Source organism: Leucoraja erinacea, chromosome 2 (assembly GCF_028641065.1).
Source record: "Leucoraja erinacea ecotype New England chromosome 2, Leri_hhj_1, whole genome shotgun sequence".
Taxonomy (NCBI): Eukaryota; Metazoa; Chordata; class Chondrichthyes; order Rajiformes; family Rajidae; genus Leucoraja; species Leucoraja erinaceus.
In genome coordinates, this window is record NC_073378.1 from 25,145,184 (window position 1) to 25,169,234 (window position 24,051).

At 48.9% G+C, this 24,051-nt stretch overlaps 1 protein-coding gene across 2 annotated transcripts in view; it reads left to right on the forward strand.

The window, feature by feature from the left end:
* hivep1 (HIVEP zinc finger 1) overlaps window positions 1–24,051 on the forward strand; it is a 192,315-nt gene that overhangs the window by 129,652 nt on the left and 38,612 nt on the right. For both annotated transcript variants that reach the window (XM_055653314.1, XM_055653325.1), the window contains 4 exons: window positions 1,334–7,404; window positions 8,525–8,652; window positions 17,777–17,952; window positions 21,325–21,426. In XM_055653314.1, coding sequence (XP_055509289.1) covers window positions 1,334–7,404; window positions 8,525–8,652; window positions 17,777–17,952; window positions 21,325–21,426 — 6,477 coding nt within the window. The remainder of the gene's footprint in view (window positions 1–1,333; window positions 7,405–8,524; window positions 8,653–17,776; window positions 17,953–21,324; window positions 21,427–24,051) is intronic.

Here is a 24,051-nt window from a genome sequence, read left to right on the forward strand (position 1 = left end):
TGCCCGGGCTGAGACTGGTCCTTGTCATTTGACTTATGTTAAACACTGTTCTTAATAAATTATTGCAACTTGATGCAACAATGATAAATAACAATTGCTTATTGCATCTGACTCACAGCCAGAATGAAACCAGGTGTAGTCAATGATTTCCTTAATAGACAATAGGTGCAGGAGGAGGCCATTTGGCCCTTCGAGCCAGCACCGGCCATTCAATGTGACCATTGGCTGATCATCCCCAATCAGTACCCCGTTCCTGCCTTCTCCCCATATCCCCTGACTATGCTATTTTTAAGAGCCCTATCTAGCTCTCTCTTGAACGCATCCAGAGAACCTGCCTCCATTGCCCTCTGAGGCAGAGAATTCCACAGACTCACCACTCTCTGTGAAAAAAAGTGTTTCTTCGTCTCCGTTCTAAATGGCTTACTCCTTATTCTTAAACTGTGGCCCCTGGTTCTGGACTCCCCCAACATCGGGAACATGTTTCATGCCTCTAGCGTGTCCAAGCCCTTAACATTCTTATATGTTTCAATGAGATATCCTCTCATCCTTCTAAACTGTACAAGCCCAGCTGCTCCATTCTCTCAGCATATGACAGTCCCTCCATCCCGGGAATTAACCTTGTAAACCTACGCTGCACTCCCTCAATAGCAAGAATGTCCTTCCTGAAATTAGGGGACCAAAACTGCACGCAATACTCCGGGTGTGGTATCACTAGGGCTCTGTACAACTGCAGAAGGACCTCTTTGCTCCTATATTCGATTCCTCTTGTTATAAAGGCCAACATGCCATTTGCTTTCTTCACTGCCTACTGTACCTGCATGCTTACTTTCATAGACTGGTGTACAAGGACCCCCAGATCCCGTCGTACTTAACCTTTTCCCAACTAGACGCCATTTAGATAGTAATCTGCCTTCCTGTTTTTGCTACCAAAGTGGATAACCTCACATTTATCCGCATTAAACTTCAACTGCCATGCATCTGCCCACTCCCCCAACCTGTCCAAGTCACCCTGCATTCTCATAGTATCCTCCTCACAGTTCACACTGCCACCCAGCTTTGTGCATCTGCAAATTTGCTAATGTTACTTTGAATCCCTTCATCCAATCATTGATGTATATTGTAAATAGCTGCAGTCCCGAAATGCCACCTATTCCTATGCGCGGGTCGGTGTGGTCTCGGTGGGCTGAAGGGCCCAATTCCGCGCTGTATCTCTGAAACGAAACAAACTAAAAAATGTAAATATGTGTTGCTGTGTGACCTATTACAGTTATTGGTACCGCAGCGAAAACTAAGAACAAATTTGATTTCTTAACTTAACTTTGTTTTTCCGTAGAATCCCAAGAGCCGCGAAGAAAAGGAAAACCAAACGCAGCCAAAGGTGTAAAGCGAAAGAAAGTCGTGGCCGAAAATGTGACGAAGAAAATCCCCAAATCATTTGTGAAAACTCTGTTAAAATTAAGTAAGGATGGGCAAAGTGCGGAGGCAGCCTTTTCTGTCGATGGTGTCCCAACTGCTGCTTCACCATTGAATAAGGAACCTTTGCTTGACCAAAATGGTGGATTGGAGAGAGAAGGAGAACTCGGACAAGAATATTGTGAGGACCTAAACTTTGCCAGTGAGGCGACGGTGGCTCGGGCGGGCAAACCACTGCAGAGAAAGATCTTGGCGTCACAGCATTCAGTCGAGTCGTGCAACAGATCTCCAAATTGGAAAGCTTGCCAACTGGACACCGATGCAACCTTGAAATTGTTGGTGGCGGAGAAGCCCCCCTCGCCAATCTACGAGCACCCACAGCACCAGATTCAATGTCTCTCTCTGCTGCGTAAGCATTGGATCATCAAAACCGAGAGCAAAAGCTGCAGTGCGAACGGGAGCTCCCCTGACGCTAGCTCCGCCTTCGACGTCCTATTGAAGGCGATGGAGCCGGAACTGAAAACGCTGTCAAAGGTGAAGTTTCCTGCAGCCGACTCGGGTTCCAGGAAGTCGGACTTTGGCATCGTATCCCAGGGGGCGTCGGGTGGAGCATCATCAGTCACCGCACAGACCCCCAGCCGGCCCTCTGCATGTAAATCTGAATTAGCAGCGGACCCACAATACTATTCCAATGCCGCTCAAATTGTGGCCAAATCAGGGAACAGACAGCAAGGAGCGGGCCAGCCGACGTCTCACGTCCACTACCAGCAGGCACGGCATGTTCTGCATGTTAAACAAGAGCAACAACGTGCCTCATCTCCGAGGTTTAACGGATCACCCACACACCAGCAGAATCAAGGCAAGCACCATTTCCAACCCACGTACAATTTGACCATGACCTCCCTCGGTCAGTCTCAGACCACTGTCATGCCATATAGACTACATCAAAGCCAGCTTCTGGTCAATTCAAATCAGCACATGGCCCATAATCCACCTAATAGTGATCACAAGGGATCTAGTTACAAGCAGCTGCAGTTGACGTCTGTTCTCAACTCTGGGGTGGAACAAGCATCCAATAGTTTGCTCAAGGACCAGAAGCCTAAAAAGCAGGGGAAGTATATTTGCGAGTACTGCAACAGGGCATGTGCCAAGCCGAGCGTTCTCCAGAAACACATTCGTTCTCACACCGGGGAACGGCCCTACCCTTGCGTTACCTGTGGCTTTTCATTCAAGACCAAAAGCAACTTGTACAAGCACAAGAAGTCCCACGCTCACGCTATCAAGCTTGGTCTCGTCTTGAGGACAGGGGGCAGCAGTACTTCAGTGTCGCAGGACTCTGAGCGGGGGGTCAGCATGCAGTCAGACGTGGAGGAGAGCTGCGACAGTGAGGCCGACTCCACGTCCGAGGAAAGATATTTTGACCAGAAGCACTGTGGTGAGCAGGATGCCGCACAAGTGTCCAGCGATGTATCCTATTCAGAGGCAGCTGCAGCTTTCCCCGGGGACCTCTCGTCCTCCAGCAAGTTGGGAAACAAAGCCGGCGGCTACGACTCCTACGAGTCTGTCGCCCCGCACGAAGGAACGGAGTCGAGAGTTGCAGCCGCGTTGCCGAAGGTGGTGGTCTACCCGGTGAACGTTTCCCCCGCCAGGGCTGACAGTCCACGGGTAACGGGAGCGGCTCCAGAACCAGTCCACCCGCAGCAGCAGGTAAACCCGCAGGCCGCCAAAACGGAGCCGACCTCGGCTTGGGTGTCTTGGACGAAGCAAGACCCCGGTGGAAACGGCAAGCGGCAGGTGGAAATGAGCCCGCCGGAGGAAGATAAGGCCCAGTCAGTGACTCCGCACGGCCAGCTTCAAAGGCAGCAGGCCACTGAACAGGGCAAGCATCACTTGAGCCCTCGAAGTTTAGGGAGCACTGATTCAGGTTATTTCTCCCGTTCCGAGAGTGCGGATCAACAAATGAGCCCACTCAGTCCCTTTGTCAAGTCACTGGCCACCACCGAGGGCACGTTTCCTTGTCCACCTCACAGCAATCAAATCATGGCCACTGTGTTACAGATGAACTCCATCTCAGTTGAGAAGCTGTCCAAATCCACAGCTCCGGTTCGTGCTCAGATAGCAACCAAGATGCTTGAAGAACGCATTTCCAAGTTGATATCCGACAATGAAGCAGTAGTGGACGATAAACAGCTGGATAGTGTCAAACCAAGAAGAACGTCTCTTTCTAGAAGAGGAAGCATAGACTCACCAAAACCATATACGTTCAAAGATTCATTCCAATTCGATCTACGGCCTCTTCATTCAGGAAGAAGAACAAGCTCCAGTTCTGATATTCCCAAGTCCCCTTTTACACCTACTGACAAGTCAAAGCAAGTGTTCCTCTTGTCAGTTCCTCCTCCGTTTCCTTCTCTTGACTGTTTGCCCATCACTAGAAGCAATTCGATGCCCGCTACTCCAGCAAACTTTGGCGTGCCCGCCAACGTAACGCTAGCTGCTCACCCGCTCCGAGGAAGCCAGTCGTTCGACGATAAAATCACCGGTTCATTTAGCGACGATGTCTTCATACCCGGACCGCAGACGCCCATGCACCTTGTCCATCCCCGGACCCTTGTCAGGCAGACCGCCGTGGAAGACCCGTCGACCAGCGAGGGCCAGGGCTTTGCCTCCACACGCTCCATGGACGAGGGTTTCCAGAGGAGCGCCTTGGCCGCGGGGCTTCTGATGCCGAGGAGCAAATCGTTTGAGCACGGAACACGAGCACAGGAGAAAGGGAGAAAGCCGCAAGGCCGGGGCTCCATGTACGAGTGCGAGACGTGCAGAAACAGGTACAGAAAGCTGGAGAACTTTGAGAACCACAAGAAGTTCTACTGCTCAGAGCTTCACGGGCCAAAGGTTAAACCCATGGCCACAAAGGATTCGGAGCAGGAGGCAATATCACGCAGTATGTCCCCTCAGTTGCTACACTACAGGGTGATGGGAGCGGCGGGGGTACTCCAGCAACCACCGAAGATGAGGAAAAGGAAGAAAATTAAAAGTATTGGTGACGATGATGAACCTCCACCCAGCGTGGGCACCGGGACAAGCACCGTGAACCAGGAACCTTTGTCGGATCGGTTAAGTGCCGCTGCCGTTGATGCATCTCACCGGAACAAGGTAACCGGTAGTATCCCATCCACCAGCGTCAGGGCAAAAACTCCACCAGGAGAACGCCTCCAGGCGGGCGACAAGGAACATCTCCCGGAGGACCCGGTGTCCTTCAGCAACGAGATTCAAACCAAACCATTACCCTCGCCGTCCCAAGAACGAGAGCTAAGCAGGACCAGCAGTGGCGTGTCTGTAATCCAGCACACAAATTCGTTGAGTAGACCCAGTTCATTTGAACACTCGGAATCTGTGGACAAATGTTCTCCCGTCCCCGTGCAAGAGAAAGAGGCCCTTCGTGAAACGGCGCAGCTCTCACTGTTCACGAGCGAGAAAGAAGATGCCTGCAGCCAGCCCACTTGCCAACCACAACCCAACCCCGGAATATCGAGGGCAGCAACCTGCGAACTGTCGAGATCGTCGTCCGCTGACTGCACGTCGCTGCAGCCGTCGAGGCTGGTGCGGCAACATAACATCCAGGTGCCGGAGATTTTGGTGACGGAGGAGCCGGACCAGGAGCAGGAAGCGCAAGGCAACGAGCCGGCAGAGAAATTCCACTGGCCGCAGAGGAGCGAGACTCTCTCAAACCTGCCGACCGAGAAGCTGCCGCCAAAAAAGAAACGGATCCGCTTGGCTGAGATGGAGCACTCATCCGGGGAATCCAGCTTTGACTCCACCCTATCCAGGAGCTTCAGCCAGGATAGCAACCTGTCTTGTTCCAGTCTCTCAGCCTCATTTGATAAGGAGGACCTTCCAAGGACTGAAAGCCCTTCGAAGCTGGAAGCACTTAGTAAGTCGCCCGAACTGGCTCTGGTTAGTCGGTCAAATACCCTTGGCGTTCCCAACGCACATTACAGAGAGATGAGACGAGCTGCGTCTGAACAGAGCAACAGCGTGCCTTCCTCTACAGAGCTCACCACAGGGATCCGGAGCAAGTCATTTGATTGTGGTATCATATCCACAACAATATCCCCATCGCCAGAGGTTTCCATGGAGATTATTTCCACAGTGGCTTCTGAAATATTTGCTTCTAGCTCGGTCTCCCTGATTGAGAGGAGAAGAGGTCCTCTTTTACGGCAGATGTCTTTGAGCATTGGCCCAGACATTCCCCAACCTCAGGTTTTGGCTTCCAGTTTATTCCACCAAAACCTAACTCTGCAGGTGGCAGCCCTGCCACAAATCAAGCGGTCCTTATCGAATAGGTTATCCCCCGTGTCCTTCTTAACTTCACATCACCCGCTGTCGTATGTTACGCAAGTCCAACACGTAGTACACCCTGAGCCACAGTCTTCAGTGCAAGAAATAAACGCAAATAACCAAACCCAAGTCAAACAACCTTTCGTTCAAACATCTTCTCTTGCTCAGAGGTCTGAGACATGTTGCGTTGCCCAAGGAAACCTAACAGTAATGCCTGCAAAAATAACAGCAGATCAACAGAAATTGTGCTCAATTATATCTCTTCCTCCTGGAAATGAACGTAACATATATGCTCCTAAATATCAGCTTCAAATTGTTCAAAGCCAATCCTGCCAGGCGTGTGTTCTTCCTCATGTTACAACCCAGGCGCCAGTCATTCCCCTATCTATTCCACTTGCTCTCAGATCATGTGCGGTCACTCCCAATATTACAACTAAATCTCTGGAGATTATCTCAAACTTGTACTTGGTCCCCCCAGTTCAGCATGTCCACCCTGGCCAGGTATCTACCCAGTTACTGCCTGCTGCTGCTTCTCTGATCAGGCCCATTGGCATCCAGTGCACACAACCCACGTACAACACTGCCATTCGTTCAACCTTGCCTCAGATTCTGGTCACACAAGATCAAACGAACCAGCAGGCCCTGGTCATCTGTAAATTCGACGATCCACTAAATTCAAACGCTCCCGAGGATTATCTGGAAGGCCAAAAGAATGAAATTAAGATGTCTGCTATTGCGGAAAATTGTCACTCACTTATCGATAGTAGAACTGCACTCGTGGCAAGTGGATCCAAAATGGCGTCTGACTGTCTGCTCGCGCAAGAACCGACAGGAACGAGTAAACGCATGCTGTCGCCAGCAAATAGTTTAGATATTGCGATGGAAAAACACCAGAAACGGGTTAAGGATGAAAGCGGCTCTGCAAGTTCTGGTAAAGTGACACAGGTGCCGTTGCAAAGCACCAAATCTGTTGAAATGAATAAGCTGAAGAAGCCCATGTTGGTGAGGCAGCATTGCACAACCGATCAAGTGGAGAGCTCGCTGCCTGCTGAGCAGGAAGGCCCTCTGAAAAACAACTTGCAAATCTTAGAGCTCAACAGCTCGCCTCTTCACCAGCTGCCAGCTCTGCCTAAAGAAACTCTGCAGTCTGAGGGTTCTACCTCGTCTTCGGGGACTGTGATTCAAAAATCACCCAGAACCGCTTTCTCCAGTTCCCCACAGGCAATTACTACTCTGTTGAAATCAGTCACTAATACTCAGGGTGATACGTCTGCATCCAGTAACGACCAAATGCAACTAGTAAACAGTCAGGCCCAAATCGAAATGAGAGTTTCCTTCCCAGTCACAAGTACACGAGATGTACAATGTGCCACACTCTCCACTCTGAAGACTTCAACAAATTTTAGTTGGTGTTACCTGAAAAAGTGCAAGCCGTTACATACCCAGCAGGTGGACAAAAAACTCTCTGCCTACTCAACTTGGCATATCAGCCCTCACAATCCCAATCCAATGGGATTACCCACTAAAGTCATACTTGGTCTTCTCAACTCAAAGCAGAAGATCAAAAAAATGATGTACACGCAAGCGAAAAGCACGCTGCTTCATTCTGGCATATTGGTGTCTTCAAGCAAATGGAAAGCTGACAAATCCAAGGTATTAATCATTTTTACTTGACCAATCTCCTCTAGCCTTGCTGATGGTTTGGCAGAGAAGGCTGAGTCTTAGAAACCATGAGTTCAGAGAGGATTTGATGAAGATATTAGTGTCACATAAAATGACTACTCACAATTTCAATAGACAATAAGTGCAGGAGTAGGCCATTCGGCCCTTCGAGCCAGCATGATCATGGCTGATCATCCCCAATCAGTACCCCGTTCCTGCCTTCTCCCCATATCCCCTGACTCTACTATCTTTAAGAGCCCAATCTAGCTCTCTCATGAAAGTATCCAAGAACCGGCCTCCACCGCCCTCTGAGGCAGAGAATTCCACAGACTCACCACTCTCTGTGAGAAAAAGTGCTTCCTCCGTTCTAAATGGCTTCCCCCTTATTCTTAAACTGTCGCCCCTGGTTCTGGACTCCCCCAACATTGGGAACTCTGCCTCTAACGTATCCAAACCCTTAACAATCTTACATGTTTTAATAAGATCCCCTCTCGTCCTTTTAAACTCCAGAGTGTACAAGCCCAGCTGCTGCATTCTCTCAGCATATGACAGTCCTGCCATCCCGGGAATTAACCTTGTAAACCTACGCTGCGCTCCCTCAATAGTAAGAATGTCCTTCCTCAAATTAGGGGACCAAAACTGCACACAATACTCCAGGTGTGGTCTCACTAGGGTCCTGTACAACTACAGAGATGAGGAGGAGTTTATTTTGTCAGAGGGTGTTGACTCTGTGGAATTCACTCAACCATATGGCTGTGGAAGCCAAGTCATTGGATATTTTTAAGGGCTGTACTATTCTATGTTTGAATTCAATTGTGAAATTTTGTTTTACTCTGAGATAATGTTTCTCCCTCCAGGGTGAAATGCAGTAACGCCAATTTACATTTTATCTTTTTGCTGTTGTAGCTGTCTTAGTGCTCTGGATTTGCACTTTTCCTTGCACTTATGTAAGCCTTTTCACTTAGTCTCATACTGCAATTTGGTTAACGTAAAATTCAACCATATTATTCTCACTATTAAATATTAGGATCAACCGTGTTTTTGTTCAAAGTAACCTCTTGTTTCTCTTCTGTGATTACTACTGAGTGCATTTCTTCATAATTTTGGACAGGCACTTGCCAACCGAACAGTGGCAATTAGTGAACACAACAGCAAAGACAAGTACGACAATCAAGGTGGTGATTCTGACAAAGATCATGCTGTCATTGAACCCAGGCGAATCAAGATCTTCGATGGGGGGCAAGTTTACATTTCAACACTTTTTAGTTATACTAGTAAAAGAATAAAGGGCCTGTCCCACTTGAGCGACCTAATCCGCGAGTTCTGGCGAGTTTGCCGTCGACTCATACTCGCAGCATGGTCGACACGAGGTTGTAGGAGGCTTTCATAACTCTCCTTCATGCTCGAGAGTGGTCTCCACGTACTCCAGGTAGGTCGCGGCGTTTTTTTTCAATATGTTAAAACTGCCCGCGATTAAAAAAAGGTCGTCATGGAAAAAATCGATACTTTTTTTACTCGTAGATTTAGTCGTAGTAGGTCGGCATGTTAGTTGTAGGTAATCGAGGGTAGTCGTAGGTAGTCTTCAACATAGTCGAAGGTCGAAGGAGGTTTTCTACATAGTCGAAGGAGGTCTTCGACATGTCTTCTAAACTCGCCAATTAGCTCACCCAAGTGGGACAGCCCCTTAAGGATTTCTGAAGTTTAGTTTAGAGATACAGTGCGGAAACAGGCCCTTCGGTTCACCGGGTCCACACCGACCAACGATCCCCCGCACATTCACATCATCCTACACATACTGGGGACAGTTTTACATTTGTACCAAGCCAAATAATCTACAAACCTGTACATCTTTGGAGTGTGGGGGAAAACCAAAGATCTCAGAGAAAACCCACGCAAGTCATGGAGAGAGCGTGCAATCTCTGTACAGACAGCACCCTTAGCCGGGATCGAACCCGGGTCGCTGCCACTGTAAGGCAGCAACTCTACCGCTGTGCCACTGTGCCGCCTCTAGTTAAAGCTTCTTTAGGTATGTGAAGAGGAAAAAATTAGTTAAGGCAAATGTGGGTCCCTTGAAGACAGAAACAGGTGAATTTATTATGGGGAACAAGGAAATGGCAGACGAGTTGAACAGGTACTTTGGATCCGTCTTCACTAAGGAAGACATAAACAATCTCCCAGATGTACAAGTGGCCAGAGGATCTGGGATAACGGAGGAACTGAAGGAAATTCACATTAGTCAGGAAATGGTGTTGGGTAGACTGATGGGACTGAAGGCTGATAAATCCCCAGGAGCTGATGTTCTGCATCCCAGGTGGCCCTAGAAATCGTGAATGCATTGGTGATCATTTTCTAATGTTCTCTCGACTCTGGATCAGTTCCTGTGGACTTGAGGGTAGCCAATGTAACTACACTTTTTAAGAAAGGAGGGAGAGAGAAAACGGGGAATTATAATAATAATAATAAATTTTATTTATGGGCGCCTTTCAAGATTCTCAAGGACACCTTACAAAAATTTAGCAGGTAGAGGAAAAACATGTAAGGGGAATGAAATAAATAGTAGAGACATGACTAGTACACAAAGTAAAGACAGAATACAATTCAAAACACAATATGAGGCAATTAGTGTACAGATGAAAAGGGAGGGGGGCGTGGGGCTAAGGATAGGCAGAGGTGAAGAGATGGGTCTTGAGGCGGGGACTGGAAGATGGTGAGGGACACGGAATTGCGGATCAGTTGGGGGAGGAAGTTCCAGAGCCTGGGAGCTGCCCTGGAGAAGGCTCTGTCCCCAAAATTGCGGAGGTTGGACTTGTGGATGGAGAGGAGACCAGCTGATGTGGATCTGAGGGACCGTGAGGGTTGGTAAGGGGAGAGGAGGTCAGTGAGATATGGGGGGGGGCAGATGGTGGAGGGCTTTGTAGGTGAGGATCAGGATTTTGTAGTTGATCCGGTGGGAGATGGGAAGCCAGTGAAGTTGTTGGAGGACTGGAGTGATGTGATGCCAGGATTTGGTGTGGGTGATGAGTCGGGCGACTGCGTTCTGGACCAGTTGGAGTTGGTTGATGTAGGTGGAGCTGATGCCAAGGAGAAGTGAGTTGCAGTAGTCCAGTCGGGAGGAGATGAAGGCACGGATGAGTCTTCAGCAGCGGGAGGTGTGAGAGAGGGTCTGAGTTTGGCGATTATAGACCAGTTAGCCATACATCGGTAGTGGGGAAGATGCTGGAGTCGATTATTAAAGATGTTATAGCAGCGCATTTGGAAAGCAATGACAGGATCGGTCAAAGTCAGCATGGATTTATGAAGGGTAAATCATGCTTGACTAAAAGGAATGACAGCAATTCGGCTACAAGATGAAGACAAGAGGGTGTGGAACTGAGGCGGGTTTAACTGGGGCGCCAGGTTTCACCGTTGAGCCCTCTGAGATGTTGTGGGCTTATCAATGAAACGTCAAAGAAGGAGGTTGCCCACCTGATGACCCGGATGACTTACCTACCCTACCTTTCACCACTCCAATCCCACTGCCAATATCAAGAGTGCCGACTTACCACAGAGATTGAAACATCGTTCTATTAGCTCTACTCACTCAAATTTTTTGAGGATATAACAAGTAGAATGGATAAGGGAAAGCCAGTGGATGTGGTGTATCTGGACTTTCAAAAAGCCTTTGACAAGGTCCCACACAAGAGATTAGTGTGCAAAATTGGAACACATGGTATTGGGGGTAGGGTATTGACATGGATAGAGAACTGGTTGGCAGACAGGAAGCAAAGAGTTGGAATTAATGGGTCCTTTTCAGAATGATAGGCAGTGACTCGTGGGGTGTTGCAAGGCTCGGTGTTGGGACCCCAGTTATTTACAATATATATTAACAATTTAGACAATGGAATTAAATGTAACATACTAAGTTTGCGGATGACACAAAGCTGGGTGGCAGTGTGAGCTGCGAGGAGGAGGCTATGAGGCTGCAGGGTGACTTGGATAGGTTGGGTGAGTAGGCAGATGCAGTATAATGTGAGTAAATGTGAGGTTATCCACTTTGGTGGCAAGAATAAGAAGGTAGATTATTATCTGAATTGTGTCAGATAAGGAAAAGGGGAGATGCAACGAGAACTGGATGCGCTTGTACATCACAACTCTCTGGGTGAAAAAGCTTTTTCTCACCTCACTCTTAAATGACCACTCCTTTATTCTAAGACTGTGGCCCCTGGTTCTGGACTCGCCCAACATTGGGAACATTTTTCCTGCATCTAGCTTGTCCAGTCCTTTTATAATTTTATATGGTTCTATAAGATCCTACCTCCTCATCCTTCTAAACTCCAGTGAATACAAGCCTAGTCTTTTCAATCTTTCCTCATATGACAGTCCAGCCATCCCAGGGATCAATCTCGTGAACCTACGCTGCACTGCCTCAATCACAAGGATGTCCTTCCTAAAATTAGGAGACCAAAACTGTACGCAATACTACAGATGTGGTCTTTCCAGAGCCCTGTACAACTGCAAAAGAACCTCCTTATACTGAAATCCTTTTGTTATGATGGCCAACATTCCATTAGCTTTCTTCACTGCCTGCTGTACCTGTAAGCCAACTTTTAGTGATCGGTGTACAAGGAAACCCAGTTCTCGCTGCACCTCCCCCTTACCTAACCTAACCCCATTGAGATAATAATCTGCCCCCTTGATTTTGCCGCCAGAGTGGATAACCTAGTTTACAATCGAGCCATCCACAGTGTAGAAATACAAGATAAAGGAAATAACGTGTAGTGCGCAATAAAGTCCAATTAATAATAATAGACTTGGCTTGTACTCGCTAGAATTTAGGAGATTGAGGGGGGATCTTATAGAAACTTACAAAATTCTTAAGGGGTTGTTGGACAGGAAGATTGTTCCCGATGTTGGGGAAGTCCAGGACAAGGGGTCACAGTTCAAGGACAAAGGGGAAATCCTTTAGGACCGAGATGAGAAAAACATTTTTCACCCAGAGAGTGGTGTATCTCTGGAACTCTCTGCCACAGAAGGTAGTTGAGGCCAGTTCATTGGCTATATTTAAGAGGGAGTTAGATGTGGCCCTTGTGGCTAAAGGGATCAGGGGGTGTGGAGAGAAGGCAGGTACAGGATACTGAGTTGGATGATCATATTGAATGGCGGTGCAGGCTCGAAGGGCCGAATGGCCTACTCCTGCACCTATTTTCTATGTTTCTATAACGTGTAGTGCAGAGTAAAGTACAATTAATGATAGTGCGAGGGTCTCCAACTCGGTAGATGTTAGGTCAGGACCGCTCTCTAGTTGTGGGTGGGGTGGTTCAGTTGCCTGATAACAGCTGGGATGAAACTGTCCCTGAATGTGTAGGTGTGCGTTTTTTCTACCTCTTGCCTGTTGGGAGAGCGAAGCAGTTCATCTTGGCACCCCGCTCGGCATATGCATTGTGGGCCGAAGGGCCTATTCCTGTGCTAGTCATAGAGTCGTACAGTGTGAAAACAGGCTCTTCGGCCCAACCCGCCCACACCGATGTGAGGGCACCGATATATGTTCTATAATAGTTTCAAACCTTTTACACAGTCCGCGGTCAGAATACTGCAGTTTGTTGGACTGCAGGATTTTGCATGGATGCTTGCCGACTAAGCGCTATTTCTATTTCTGGCTTTTTAGCTAAGCACTTTCCTCACCCAATATTCAATTAAATTAAAATAATTGGTTGCAATTGGATGGTTTGCTGACATGAAAATTTCTTGACTGCAAAGACAATGGAAAATAGGTCTGGGTGGTTTCATCAAATTCAGTTAATTGATAATTTTTATTAGAGGTGTATAAAATCATGAGAGGAATGAATACAATCTTTCCTCGTATGACAGTCCCGCCATCCCAGGGATCAATCTCGTGAACCTACGCTGCACTGCTTCAATCACAAGGATGTCCTTCCTCTGTCATCTATCCATGTTCTCCAGAGATGCTCTCTGACCCGCTGAGTTACTCCAGTACTCTGTGAAACGTCACCTATCCATGTTCTCCACAGATGTTGCCTGACCCGCTGAGTTACTCCAGCCCTCTGTGAAACGTCACCTATCCATGTTCTCCACAGATGCTGCCTGACCCGCTGAGTTACTCCAGTACTCTGTGAAACGTCACCTATCCATGTTCTCCACAGATGCTGCCTGACCCGCTGAGTTACTCCAGCACTCTGATTCATTTTGTGTATTAGCATCGGCAGTTGTTGCCTTTACTTATACATTGATAATCCCTTACTCGGTTATAGCGGACAATCGGCTATAACGGACACCATTCCCACCCACCCATGGTCCATTATAATGAGGGTTTACTCTATTTGTATAAGTTGTTGAAGATTTGCTTCTGTGCCATTTAATACTGGAACACAAGAGGTAAGGTGTAGAGTTTGGGAGAGAAAAGCAACCAACATTGGACATGGAACCGGAGCCTGAATATCATTCATCTTGCCAGCACTTCATGCCATAAGTACTAATAAAATACCACTTTCCTTTATCTAGACTACACTTTTTCCCACCCTACTTCCAGTAAGGACTCTATCCCCTACTCCCAATTCCTCCGTCTACGCCGCATCTGCACCCAGATGAGATGTCTTCATTCTTTAGGGAACGGGGGTTCTCCTCTTCCATTATAGATGAGGTTCTCACTAGGGTCTCCCGCAGCTCTGCTCTTGCTCCCACCCCCATTCATAACAAGGACAGAGACCCCCTTTTCCTCACCTTCCACCCCATCAGCCGTCGCATATAGCATATAATCCTCCAACAATTTTGCCACCTCCAACGGGATCCCAACACTGGCCACATCTTCTCATCTCCACCCCTTTCTGTTTTCCGCAGTGACCGTTCCCTCCGAAGCTCCATGGTCAACTCGTCTCTTCCCACCCAAACCACCCCCTCCCCGGGTACTTTCCCCTGCAACCGCAGGAGATGCAACACCTGTCCCTTTACCTCCCCCTCGACTCCATCCAAGGACCCCGACATTCTTTCCAGCTGAGGCAGATGTTCACTTGCACCTCCTCCAACGTTATCTACTGTATCCGCTGTTCCAGGTGTCTACATCGGCGGGACCAAGCGCAGGCTCAACGATCGTTTTGCTGAACTCCTCCGCTCAGTTCGCCTTATCCTGCCTGATCTTCCGGTGTCCCAACACTACCTCCCCCTCCCATTCCTAATCTGACCTTTCTGTCCTGGGCCTCCTCCATTGTCAGAGTGAGGCCCAACGCAAATTGAAGGAACAGCACCTCATATTTTGCTTGGGCCGATTACACCCCAGCGGTATGAACATTAATTCTGTAACTTCAGATAGTCCTTGCTTTCCCTATCACTCCATCCCCTCCCCCTCCCCATTTCTCCCACCAGTCTTACTGTCTCCGACTACATTTTATCTCCGTCCCACCCACTCCCCTGACATCAGTCTGAAGAAGGGTCTCAACCCGAAAAGTCACCCATTCCTTCTCTCCAGAGATGCTGCCTGTCCCACTGAGTTACTCCAGCATTTTGTGTCTTTGATTTAAACCAGCATCCGCAGTTCTTGTCTACCACTGTCCTTTAGTTAAATTGAGAGATACCGCACGGAAACAGGCCCTTCGGCCCGCAGTGTCCGCACTGACTAGTGATCCCCGCACTATCCTACACACACTAGGGACAATTTACAGTTTGAACGTCTTTGGGTGTGGGAGGAAAACAAAGATCTCAGAAAAACCCAACGGGGCCCTGGGGAGAACGTACAAACTCCGTACAGACAGCACCCTTAGTCGGGATCAAATCCGTGTCTCCGGCGCTGTGTCAGCAACTCTACTGCTGCGTCACCTGTGAGATCTTGTGTGAGCTCGAGGGCAGCGTAGGTTTACAAGGTTAATTCCCGGGATGGCGGGACTGTCATATGCTGAGAGAGTGGAGCAGCTGGGCTTGTACACTCTGGAGTTTAGAAGGATGAGAGGGATTTTCATCATTGAACCATATGAGATTGTTAAGGGCTTGGACACGCTAGAGGCAGGAAACGTGTTCCCGATGTTGGGGGAGTCCAGAACCAGGGGCCACAGTTTAAAAATAAGGAGTAAGCCATTTAGAACGGAGACGAGGAAACACTTTTTTTCACAGAGAGTGGTGAGTCTGTGGAATTCTCTGCCTCAGAGGGCGGTGGAGGCAGGTTCTCTGGATACTTTCAAGAGAGAGCTAGATAGGGCTCTTAAAAATAACGGGGTCAGGGGATATGGGGAGAAGGCAGGAACGGGGTACTGATTGGGGATGATCACCCATGAACACATTGAATGGCGGTGCTGACTCGGGGCCGAATGGCCTACTCCTGCACCTATTGTCTATTGTCTAATTGGCAAATCTGTAGTCTGAGGAGATGAACCAAAATTGGCATGATGCATTGCACTGGTTTTCCCTTTAATCCTTCCTCTTTCACCTTCACCCCATCCCGTTTCGCCCATATCCTTTCATCCAGTTTTACATTTCACCCTTCCTCCTCACCTTATCCCTTCTCATCTCCTGCCTTTGTCATTAACTCCACCTCCCAATCTAAACCCCCATCACCTGTATTCACCTATCACTTGCCAGACTTTGTCCTGCTTACTTCAATCAATCTGTAGAAGGGTCACCTATACATTCCCACCTCAGATGCTGCCTGACCTGCTGAGTTTCTTCAGCCCTTTCTGTTTTGCATGACATAATCATTAGCATTAATTCATTTAAAACTGCTTGTTTAAGAAGGAACTGCTGATGCTGGAAAATTGAAGGTAGACAAAAATGCTGGAGAAACTCAGCGGGTGAGGCAGCATCTATGGAGCGAAGGAAATAGGCAACGTTTCAGGTCGAGACCCTTCTTCAGACTGATGTGGGGTGGGGGGGGGGGGCGGGAAGAAGAAAGGAAGAGGGGGAGGCAGAGGGCTGCGGGAGAGCCGGGAAGGGGAGGGGAAAGAAGGAGAAAGCAGGGACTACCTGAAATTGGAGGTCAATGTTCATACCGCTGGGGTGTAAACTACCCAAGCGAAATATGAGGTGCTGCTCCTTGAATAAACGGTGGGCCTCACTCTGGCCATGGAGGAGGCCCAAAACAGAAAGGTCGGATTGGTAATGGGAGGGGGAGTTGAAGTGCTGAGCCACCGGGAGATCAGGTTGGTTATTGCGAACCGAGCGGAGGTGTTGGGCGAAGCGATCGCCAAGCCTACGCTTGGTCTCACCGATGTAGAGCAGCTGACACCTAGAGCAGCGGATGCAATAGACGAGGTTGGAATTTAAAACTGCTTGCTGTCTTGCTGAGCATTAATTTTTTTTTAAATAATAAATTTAGACTTCCAGCATTAGTTTTTGAATCAAAGTAATTAAACTGTATTAGACATCAGTTTAATTATCATTCCTCTCCATCTGCTTCCTGTTATTCTCTTACTGTCAATCTCTTAGCAGATGTCTAGGAGCTGCCTGAAGCCACAGCAAGCTAGTGCCAGAAGGATTCATGTAAAGAGCCACACTACATGAATCAAGTCGAAAGGGGAAATGGGACTATGCTTTAAGAATAGAAGGATCTCAAGAGCCATGGAGGTAGACAGCGAGGACCTTTGGCCCAACTTCCCGTGTCGACCAACATAAATGCCATTAGGGTTGCCATTGGGCGAAATTAGGTTGTCCCATACAGGACCACCCTTGTCCCATCTTTGACTGCTACTACTCGGGTCGAGGGGACTGTCGGGTTGGAGCGCCGCGTCCGGCCACGCCTCACCCGTCCCGACGTAGTGCAGCCCATGGAGTGCAGATCAGTTACCTGATAACAGCCGGAAAGAAACTGTCCCTGAATGTTCGTGTTCACACTTCTGTATGGACGACAGATGGCGCAATGGGCTAAGTGTTCGGCTGGCGACCGGAAGGTAGCCGGTTCGAATCCCGCTTGGAGTGCATACTGTGTCGTTGTGTCCTTGGGGCAAGACACTTCACCCACCTTTGCCTGTGTGTAAATGTAATGTAATTATGTGAAGCACTTTGGGGTCAATGCAAGTTGACTGAAAATGTGCTATATAAATAAGATTATTATTATTATTATTATTATTATCTCTTGCCTGATGGGAGAGGGAAGAAGAGGGAGTGACTGGGGTGAGACTGGTCCTTGATGATGCTGCTGGCCTTGCTGAGGCAGCGTGAGGTGTAGATGGAGTCAATGGAAGAGAGGTTGGTTTGTGTGATGGTCTGGGCTGTGTCCACTAATTCTCTGCAATTACTTGCGGGCTTTAAATGATTCAGCACCTTCTGTGAAAATATGAGCAGATGTTTTCATTCATAATCAATGTATGTCCATGAGTCGTGTAGCCAATGCTTCTGAAAGATGACAACAACACTAAATTGTGATCTAAATTGACTTTTGCCGCAGATTTAAGTCGAATGAAGAGTACGTGTATGTTCGGGGCCGAGGGAGGGGCAAGTACATCTGTGAGGAATGTGGGATACGCTGCAAGAAGCCCAGTATGTTGAGGAAACATATCCGCACGCATACAGACCTTCGTCCTTATCATTGCAACTACTGCAACTTCTCCTTCAAAACTAAAGGTAAGTGCCGACCAGACTCTTCACAAGATCATCAGTGACACGAGCAGAATCGGCCCATCAAATCCACTCCACCATTCAATCATGGCTGATCGATCTCTCCCTCCTAACCCCATTCGCCTGCCTTCTTCCCATAGCCCCTGACACCCGTACTAATCAGGAATCTGCCAATCTCAGCCTTAAAAATATCCACTGACTTGGCCTCCACAGCCGTCTGTGGCAAAGAATTCCACAGATTCACCACCCTCTGACGCAAGAAATTCCTCCTCATCTCCTTCCTAAAAGTACGTCCTTTAATTCTGAGGCTGTGACCTCTGGTCCTAGACTCTCCCACTAGCGGAAACGGTTTCCCCCTCACCCTCCCCACCTCCCCCACATAAAAAGACTAAGAAATCTCCAAAAACATACCTTTAAACAGACTAAAAATAACAAAAAGATGAAAAAACAGACAGACTGTAGGCAGAGGCTGCCATCATACGGCGCCCCCTGGTGGACATCTCCCCATAAATGTATCTTGCGTTAATTGTAACAATAAATGTAAACTTGAACTTGAAACTATCCTTCTAAACTCCAGCGAGTACAGGCCCAGTGCTATCAAACGTTCATCATATGTTAATCTGCTTATCCTTTTACGAGGATGTTGCCAGGACCCGATGGTCTGAGCCATAGGGAGAGGTTGAGTCGGCTGGGTCTCTATTCCATGGAGCGCAGGGGGATGAGGGATGATCTTATAGAGGTGTACAAAATCATGAGAGGAATAGATCGGGTAGACGCACAGTCTCTTACCCAGAGTAGGGGAATCGAGGACCAGAGGACGTAAGTTTAAGGTAAAGGGGAAAAGGTTTTAAGGGTGGTGGGTGTATGGAACGAGCTGCCAGAGGAGGTAGTTGAGGCAGGGACTGTCCCAACATTTAAGAAACAGCTAGACAGGTACATGGATAGGATAGGTTTAGAGGGATGTGGGCGAAAGCAGCAAGGTGGAACTAGTGTGGATGGGACATATCGGCCGGTGCAGGCAGGTGGGCCGCAGGGCTTGTCTCCACACTCTATGACTTGATGGGCCGGATGCTTCCATAGCATGCTCCTATGTTTGATGATCTTACTAATGTTGCTGCAGCAACCGTACCACTGTGCCATCCCATTTGGCATGGCATCGCGTTCAGCACACACATTGTGCCTGAAGGCCCTAATCCTGTGCTGTTATTCTTAGAATAAAGGGGAGGCCATTTAAGACTGAGGTGAGAAAAAACGTTTTCACCCAGAGAGTTGTGAATTTGTGGAATTCCCTGCCACAGAGGGCAAAGGAGGCCAAATCACTGGATGGATTTAAGAGAGAGTTAGATAGAGCTCTAGGAGCTAGTGGAGTCAAGGGATATGGGGAGAAGGCAGGCACGGGTTATTGATTGGGGACAATCAGCCATGGTCACAATGAATGGCGGTGCTGGCTCGAAGGGCCGAATGGTCTCCTCCTGCACCTATTTTCTGTTTCTATGTTCTACCTCAAGAAAACCACATTACGGATTGTTATGGCACCTTTCAGCTGTCCACTGGGGTTGAATTTCTAGGCACTCATTTTTAGATGTTGTGGTTTAACTCGAGATGGTACAGATCCTGTAAGATAGATTGGAACATCTACATATGTAGGAAGGAACTGCAGGTGCTGGTTTACATCGAAGGTAGTCACAAAATGCTGGAGTAACTCAGCGGGGAAGACAGCATCTCTGCAGAAAAGCGATAGGTGACGTTTTGGGTCGATACCCTTCATCTTCAGAAGGGTTTTGACCTGAAACGTCACCTACTCCTTTCATGCTGCCTGAACCACTGTGTTACTCCTGCACTTTGGAACGTCTACAGCCTACACATGATTACAGGGTGACATTAGCAAGGCTTCAACATGGGACAGGTAGTTGAGCTGCTGCCTCATAGCTCCAGAACCCGGGATCAATCCTGCATTTGAGTGTTGTCTGCGTGGACTTTGTACGTTCTCCCCGTAAGTGCATGGATGAGTGCGAGAGTACGCAAACGTAAAGTGAAGGTGGGGTATCCAGTGAGGTTTTTAACTGAAAGTCCAACAACATTATTAATCGCATCCCTTAGTTTAGTTTAGAGATACTGCACGGAAACAGGCCCTTCGGCCCACCGGGTCCACGCCGACCGGCGATCCCCGCACACTGACACTATCCTACGCACAGTAGGGACATTTTTTACATTTACCAAGCCAATTAACTAAACCTGTATGTCCAAAGAGGGAGGAAACCGAAGGCCTCGGAGAAAACCCACGGGGGGAACGTACAAACTCCGTACAGACAGCGCCGGTAGTCAGGATTGAACCCAGGTCTCCAGCGCTGCAATCGTTGTAAGACAGAGGCTATACCGCTGCGCCACCGCGACGGCCCTTCCTACCAGAGGTTAATTTAATTTGCAATGTATCGTACTGCCTTTTCAGCCTTCCTGCTCGGATATTCAGTTCAGTTTTTTTAGTTTAGTTTAGAGGTACAACGTGCAAACAGGCCCTTTGGCCCACCGAGTCCTCGCTGACCAGCGATACCCATTCACACTAGTTCTTTCCTACACAATAGGGACAATTTACAGGAGCCAATTAACCTACAAACCTGTACGTCTTTGGAGTGTGGGGGGAAACCGGAGAAAGCCCACAAATTCACAGTGAGAACGTACACACTCCATAAAGACAGCGCCCATAGTCAGGATCAAACCCAGATCTCTGGAGCTGTAAGGCAACAACTCCATAAAGACAGTGCCCGTGGTCAGGATCGAACCCAGATCTCTGGAGCTGTAAGGCAACAACTCCATAAAGACAGTGCCCGTGGTCAGGATCGAACCCAGATCTCTGGAGCTGTAAGGCAACAACTCCATAAAGACAGCGCCCATAGTCAGGATCGAACCCGGATCTCTGGAGCTGTAAGGCAACAACTCCATAAAGACAGCGCCCATAGTCAGGATCGAACCCAGATCTCTGGAGCTGTAAGGCAACAACTCCATAAAGACAGTGCCCGTGGTCAGGATCGAACCCGGATCTCTGGAGCTGTAAGGCAGCAACTCTACCGCTGCTAAACTAAACTAAACTGAATTTGAGTAAATGGCCTGTTCCACTTTTCTTCGGCAACTGCCGGCGTCATATCAGTGTCGCCAAAAGATTTTGAAGAATTCAGAATCCAGCGGCGACAAAAAAAAATGTTGCGTCAATACGTCACCACGCCGTGTATTTTTCGGTGACCTGATACGTCAGTCAATGATGCCAGCAGTCGCCGAAAAAATCACCAAGTGGGACAGGCCCTTAACTTCCACTTGTCACTCAATTATTGACATCATAAAGGTTGCTCCAGCTCCTGCTATTTTTTGTCTGTTTTCCCGAAGGAAACTTGACCAAACACATGAAATCCAAGACTCATAGCAAGAAGTGCATGGAAATAGGTGTGTCAGCTGGCCCGTTCGATGATCAAGACACGGATGACTCAGGTATGAATTGTTCTCTCCTCATGGGTCACCTTGCAAACGCCAGTGAGTGGGATGTTAAATTAACCACAGTAGCTTTTACTGCTTCCTGGCCCAGTACTTTTCTCTTGTCATGCATACCAAGGTACAGTGAAAAACTTTTTTGTTGCGTGCTATCCAGTCAATGGAGAGAGACTATACATGATTACAATCGAGCCGTCCACCATGTACAGAATCGGGATGAAGGGAATTAAATTTAGCGCAAGATAAAGTCCAGTAAAATCCAATTAAAGATAGTGCGAGGGGCTCCAACGGTGTGCTTGGTAGGTCAGGACTGCTCTCAAGTTGGTGATAGGATGGTTCAGTTGCTTGATATCATCTGATATGACACTGTCCCAGAATCTGGCAGAATTTTAACTTTTCTGTGCCTCTTGCCTATTGGGAGAGGGGAGAGAAGGGAGTGACTGGGGTGAGACTGATCCTGGTGCCTTGCCGAGGCAGCATGAATGTAGTTGGAATCAATGGAAGGAAGGTTGGTTTGCGTGACGGTCAAGTCTACTCCGCCATTCAATCATGGCTGATCTATCTTTCCCTCTTAATCCCTGACACCCGTACTAATCAAGAATCTATCAATCTCCGCCTTAGAAATATCCATTGACTTAGCCTCCACAGTCGTCTGTGGCAATGAATGCCACAGATTCACCACCCTCTGACTAAATAAATTCCTCCTCATCTCCTTTCTAAAGGCACGTCCTTTAATTCTGAGGCTGTGCCCTCTGGTCCTAGAATCTCCCACTAGTGGAAACATCCTCTCCACATCCAGAGGTGACAATGAACAGATTGACAGATTCTTGATCAGTACAGATATCGGGGGTTATGGGGAGAAGGCAAGAGAATAAGCGAGTTCGGTATTCCGAAAGATGCAAGGAATCGTGGGATTTGTCAAAGGTCGTAAGCTATAAGGGTAAATACATCTCAGCACTATAGATACAGTGAGTATATTTTTGTTCCGATTTTTTGTCTTTTTTTCAATGGGAGACCGGGAGGGGAGGGGGCAGACCGGGCGGAGGGGAGACCCCACTGCTGAACTGCCCCCGGTCCCCCTCCCCCCACTCGAGACGTCTGGACCGACGGGGCACCGGCCCCCAGGCCCAGTGCGGAGAAGCACCAACCCCAACACCAGCGACCCCAGCCCCACAGAACCCACAGCCAGCTCCAACTCCAGCCCAACCCCGCTCCAACTCCAGAGGAACCCGCTCCCCAATGGGCCGCTACGGCGACAAGTGCCAGTTCGCCCGGGGCCTCAGCAGCCACCAAAAGTACTAGCCGTACCTTGCACACCACCGGCTTCTGCCCCTACGGTGCCCGCTGCCACTTCATCCAAAACCCAGAGGAGGAGCGAGAGGCCCGGCCTTGTCTGCGCCAGTCTGTCAGCCTGCGCCAGTAGCCTGGGCTCAGCCTTCTCCGCTGGCCCGGACTCAGGCTAAGGGACTGGGAGGTGTTTGCTGCTGCGCCAGCATTCAACCCCGCAGCTCCACGGGCTGGAGTTGGCCGGCAGGAGCCCGTCCGCAGCCCGGACTCAGGGCGGCTTGAGGCCCGTCTTGGAGCAGGGCCAAGGACGGGCAGGGTCTCAGGTAGGAGTGAGGGGAGGGGGGTGGAGGTGGAGGGCTGCCGGCCAACCCGGCGGGACAGGCAGAGCCGAGCTGGAGCCAGAGGCTGCAAGTCCGGGGCCGACCGCCAGCCCAGGATCACCCCGGACACCTCCGGACAGGGACGGGTCACCGGGGAGGGGACGGGGACGGCCCAGCAGCAACTCAACTCAACCCGCAGCGACGGAGAGCCGACCCCGACCCGACCACGGACGAAACGCAAGCCTGGAACAATGCAGCACCAACGTTGCCAAGTGTTTTATATCTAGTGACCTATGACCTGGGCATGCGCAGTTGGAATAACGAACTCGCTTATAGGGTTGAGAGGAAAAGATAGATGAGCAATGATTGAACGGAGGAATAGTCTTCATGGGCAAAATGGCCTAATTCTGCTCCTAGAACTGATGAACTTATGACGAAGGATCTCGACCTGAAATGTCACGTATCTATGTTCTCCACAGATGTTGCCCGACACAATGATTTACTCCAGCACTTTGTGTCGGCTCGAATGGCCTACTCCTGCACCTGTTGTCTATTCTCCATTAATTTAACGTTATGTTTGACTCTGAGTCTAACCTCCCAAATGTCATTGCTTGCACACTTCTCTGAACCAACATGTTGTGGGGTCTGTACAGTGGTACAGCGGTAGAGTTGCTGCCTCACTGTGCCAGAGTCCCGGGTTCCATCCTAACTACGGGTGCTTGTTTGTACGGAGTTTGTACGTTCTCCCCGTGAGTTGCGTGGGTTTTCTCCGGGATCTCCGGATTCCTCCCACACTCCAAAGGCTTATGCCCCTGTCCCACTTAGGAAACCTGAACGGAAACCTCTGGAGACTTTGCGTTCCACCCAAGGTTTCCGTGCAGTTCCCGGAGGTTGCAGGTGGTTGTCGGAGGTTGCAGGTGGTTGCCGGAGGTTGCAGGTAGGGAGACTGACAAAAACCTCCGGGAACCGCACGGAAACCTTGGGCGGGGCTCAAAGTCTCCAGAGGTTTCCGTTCAGG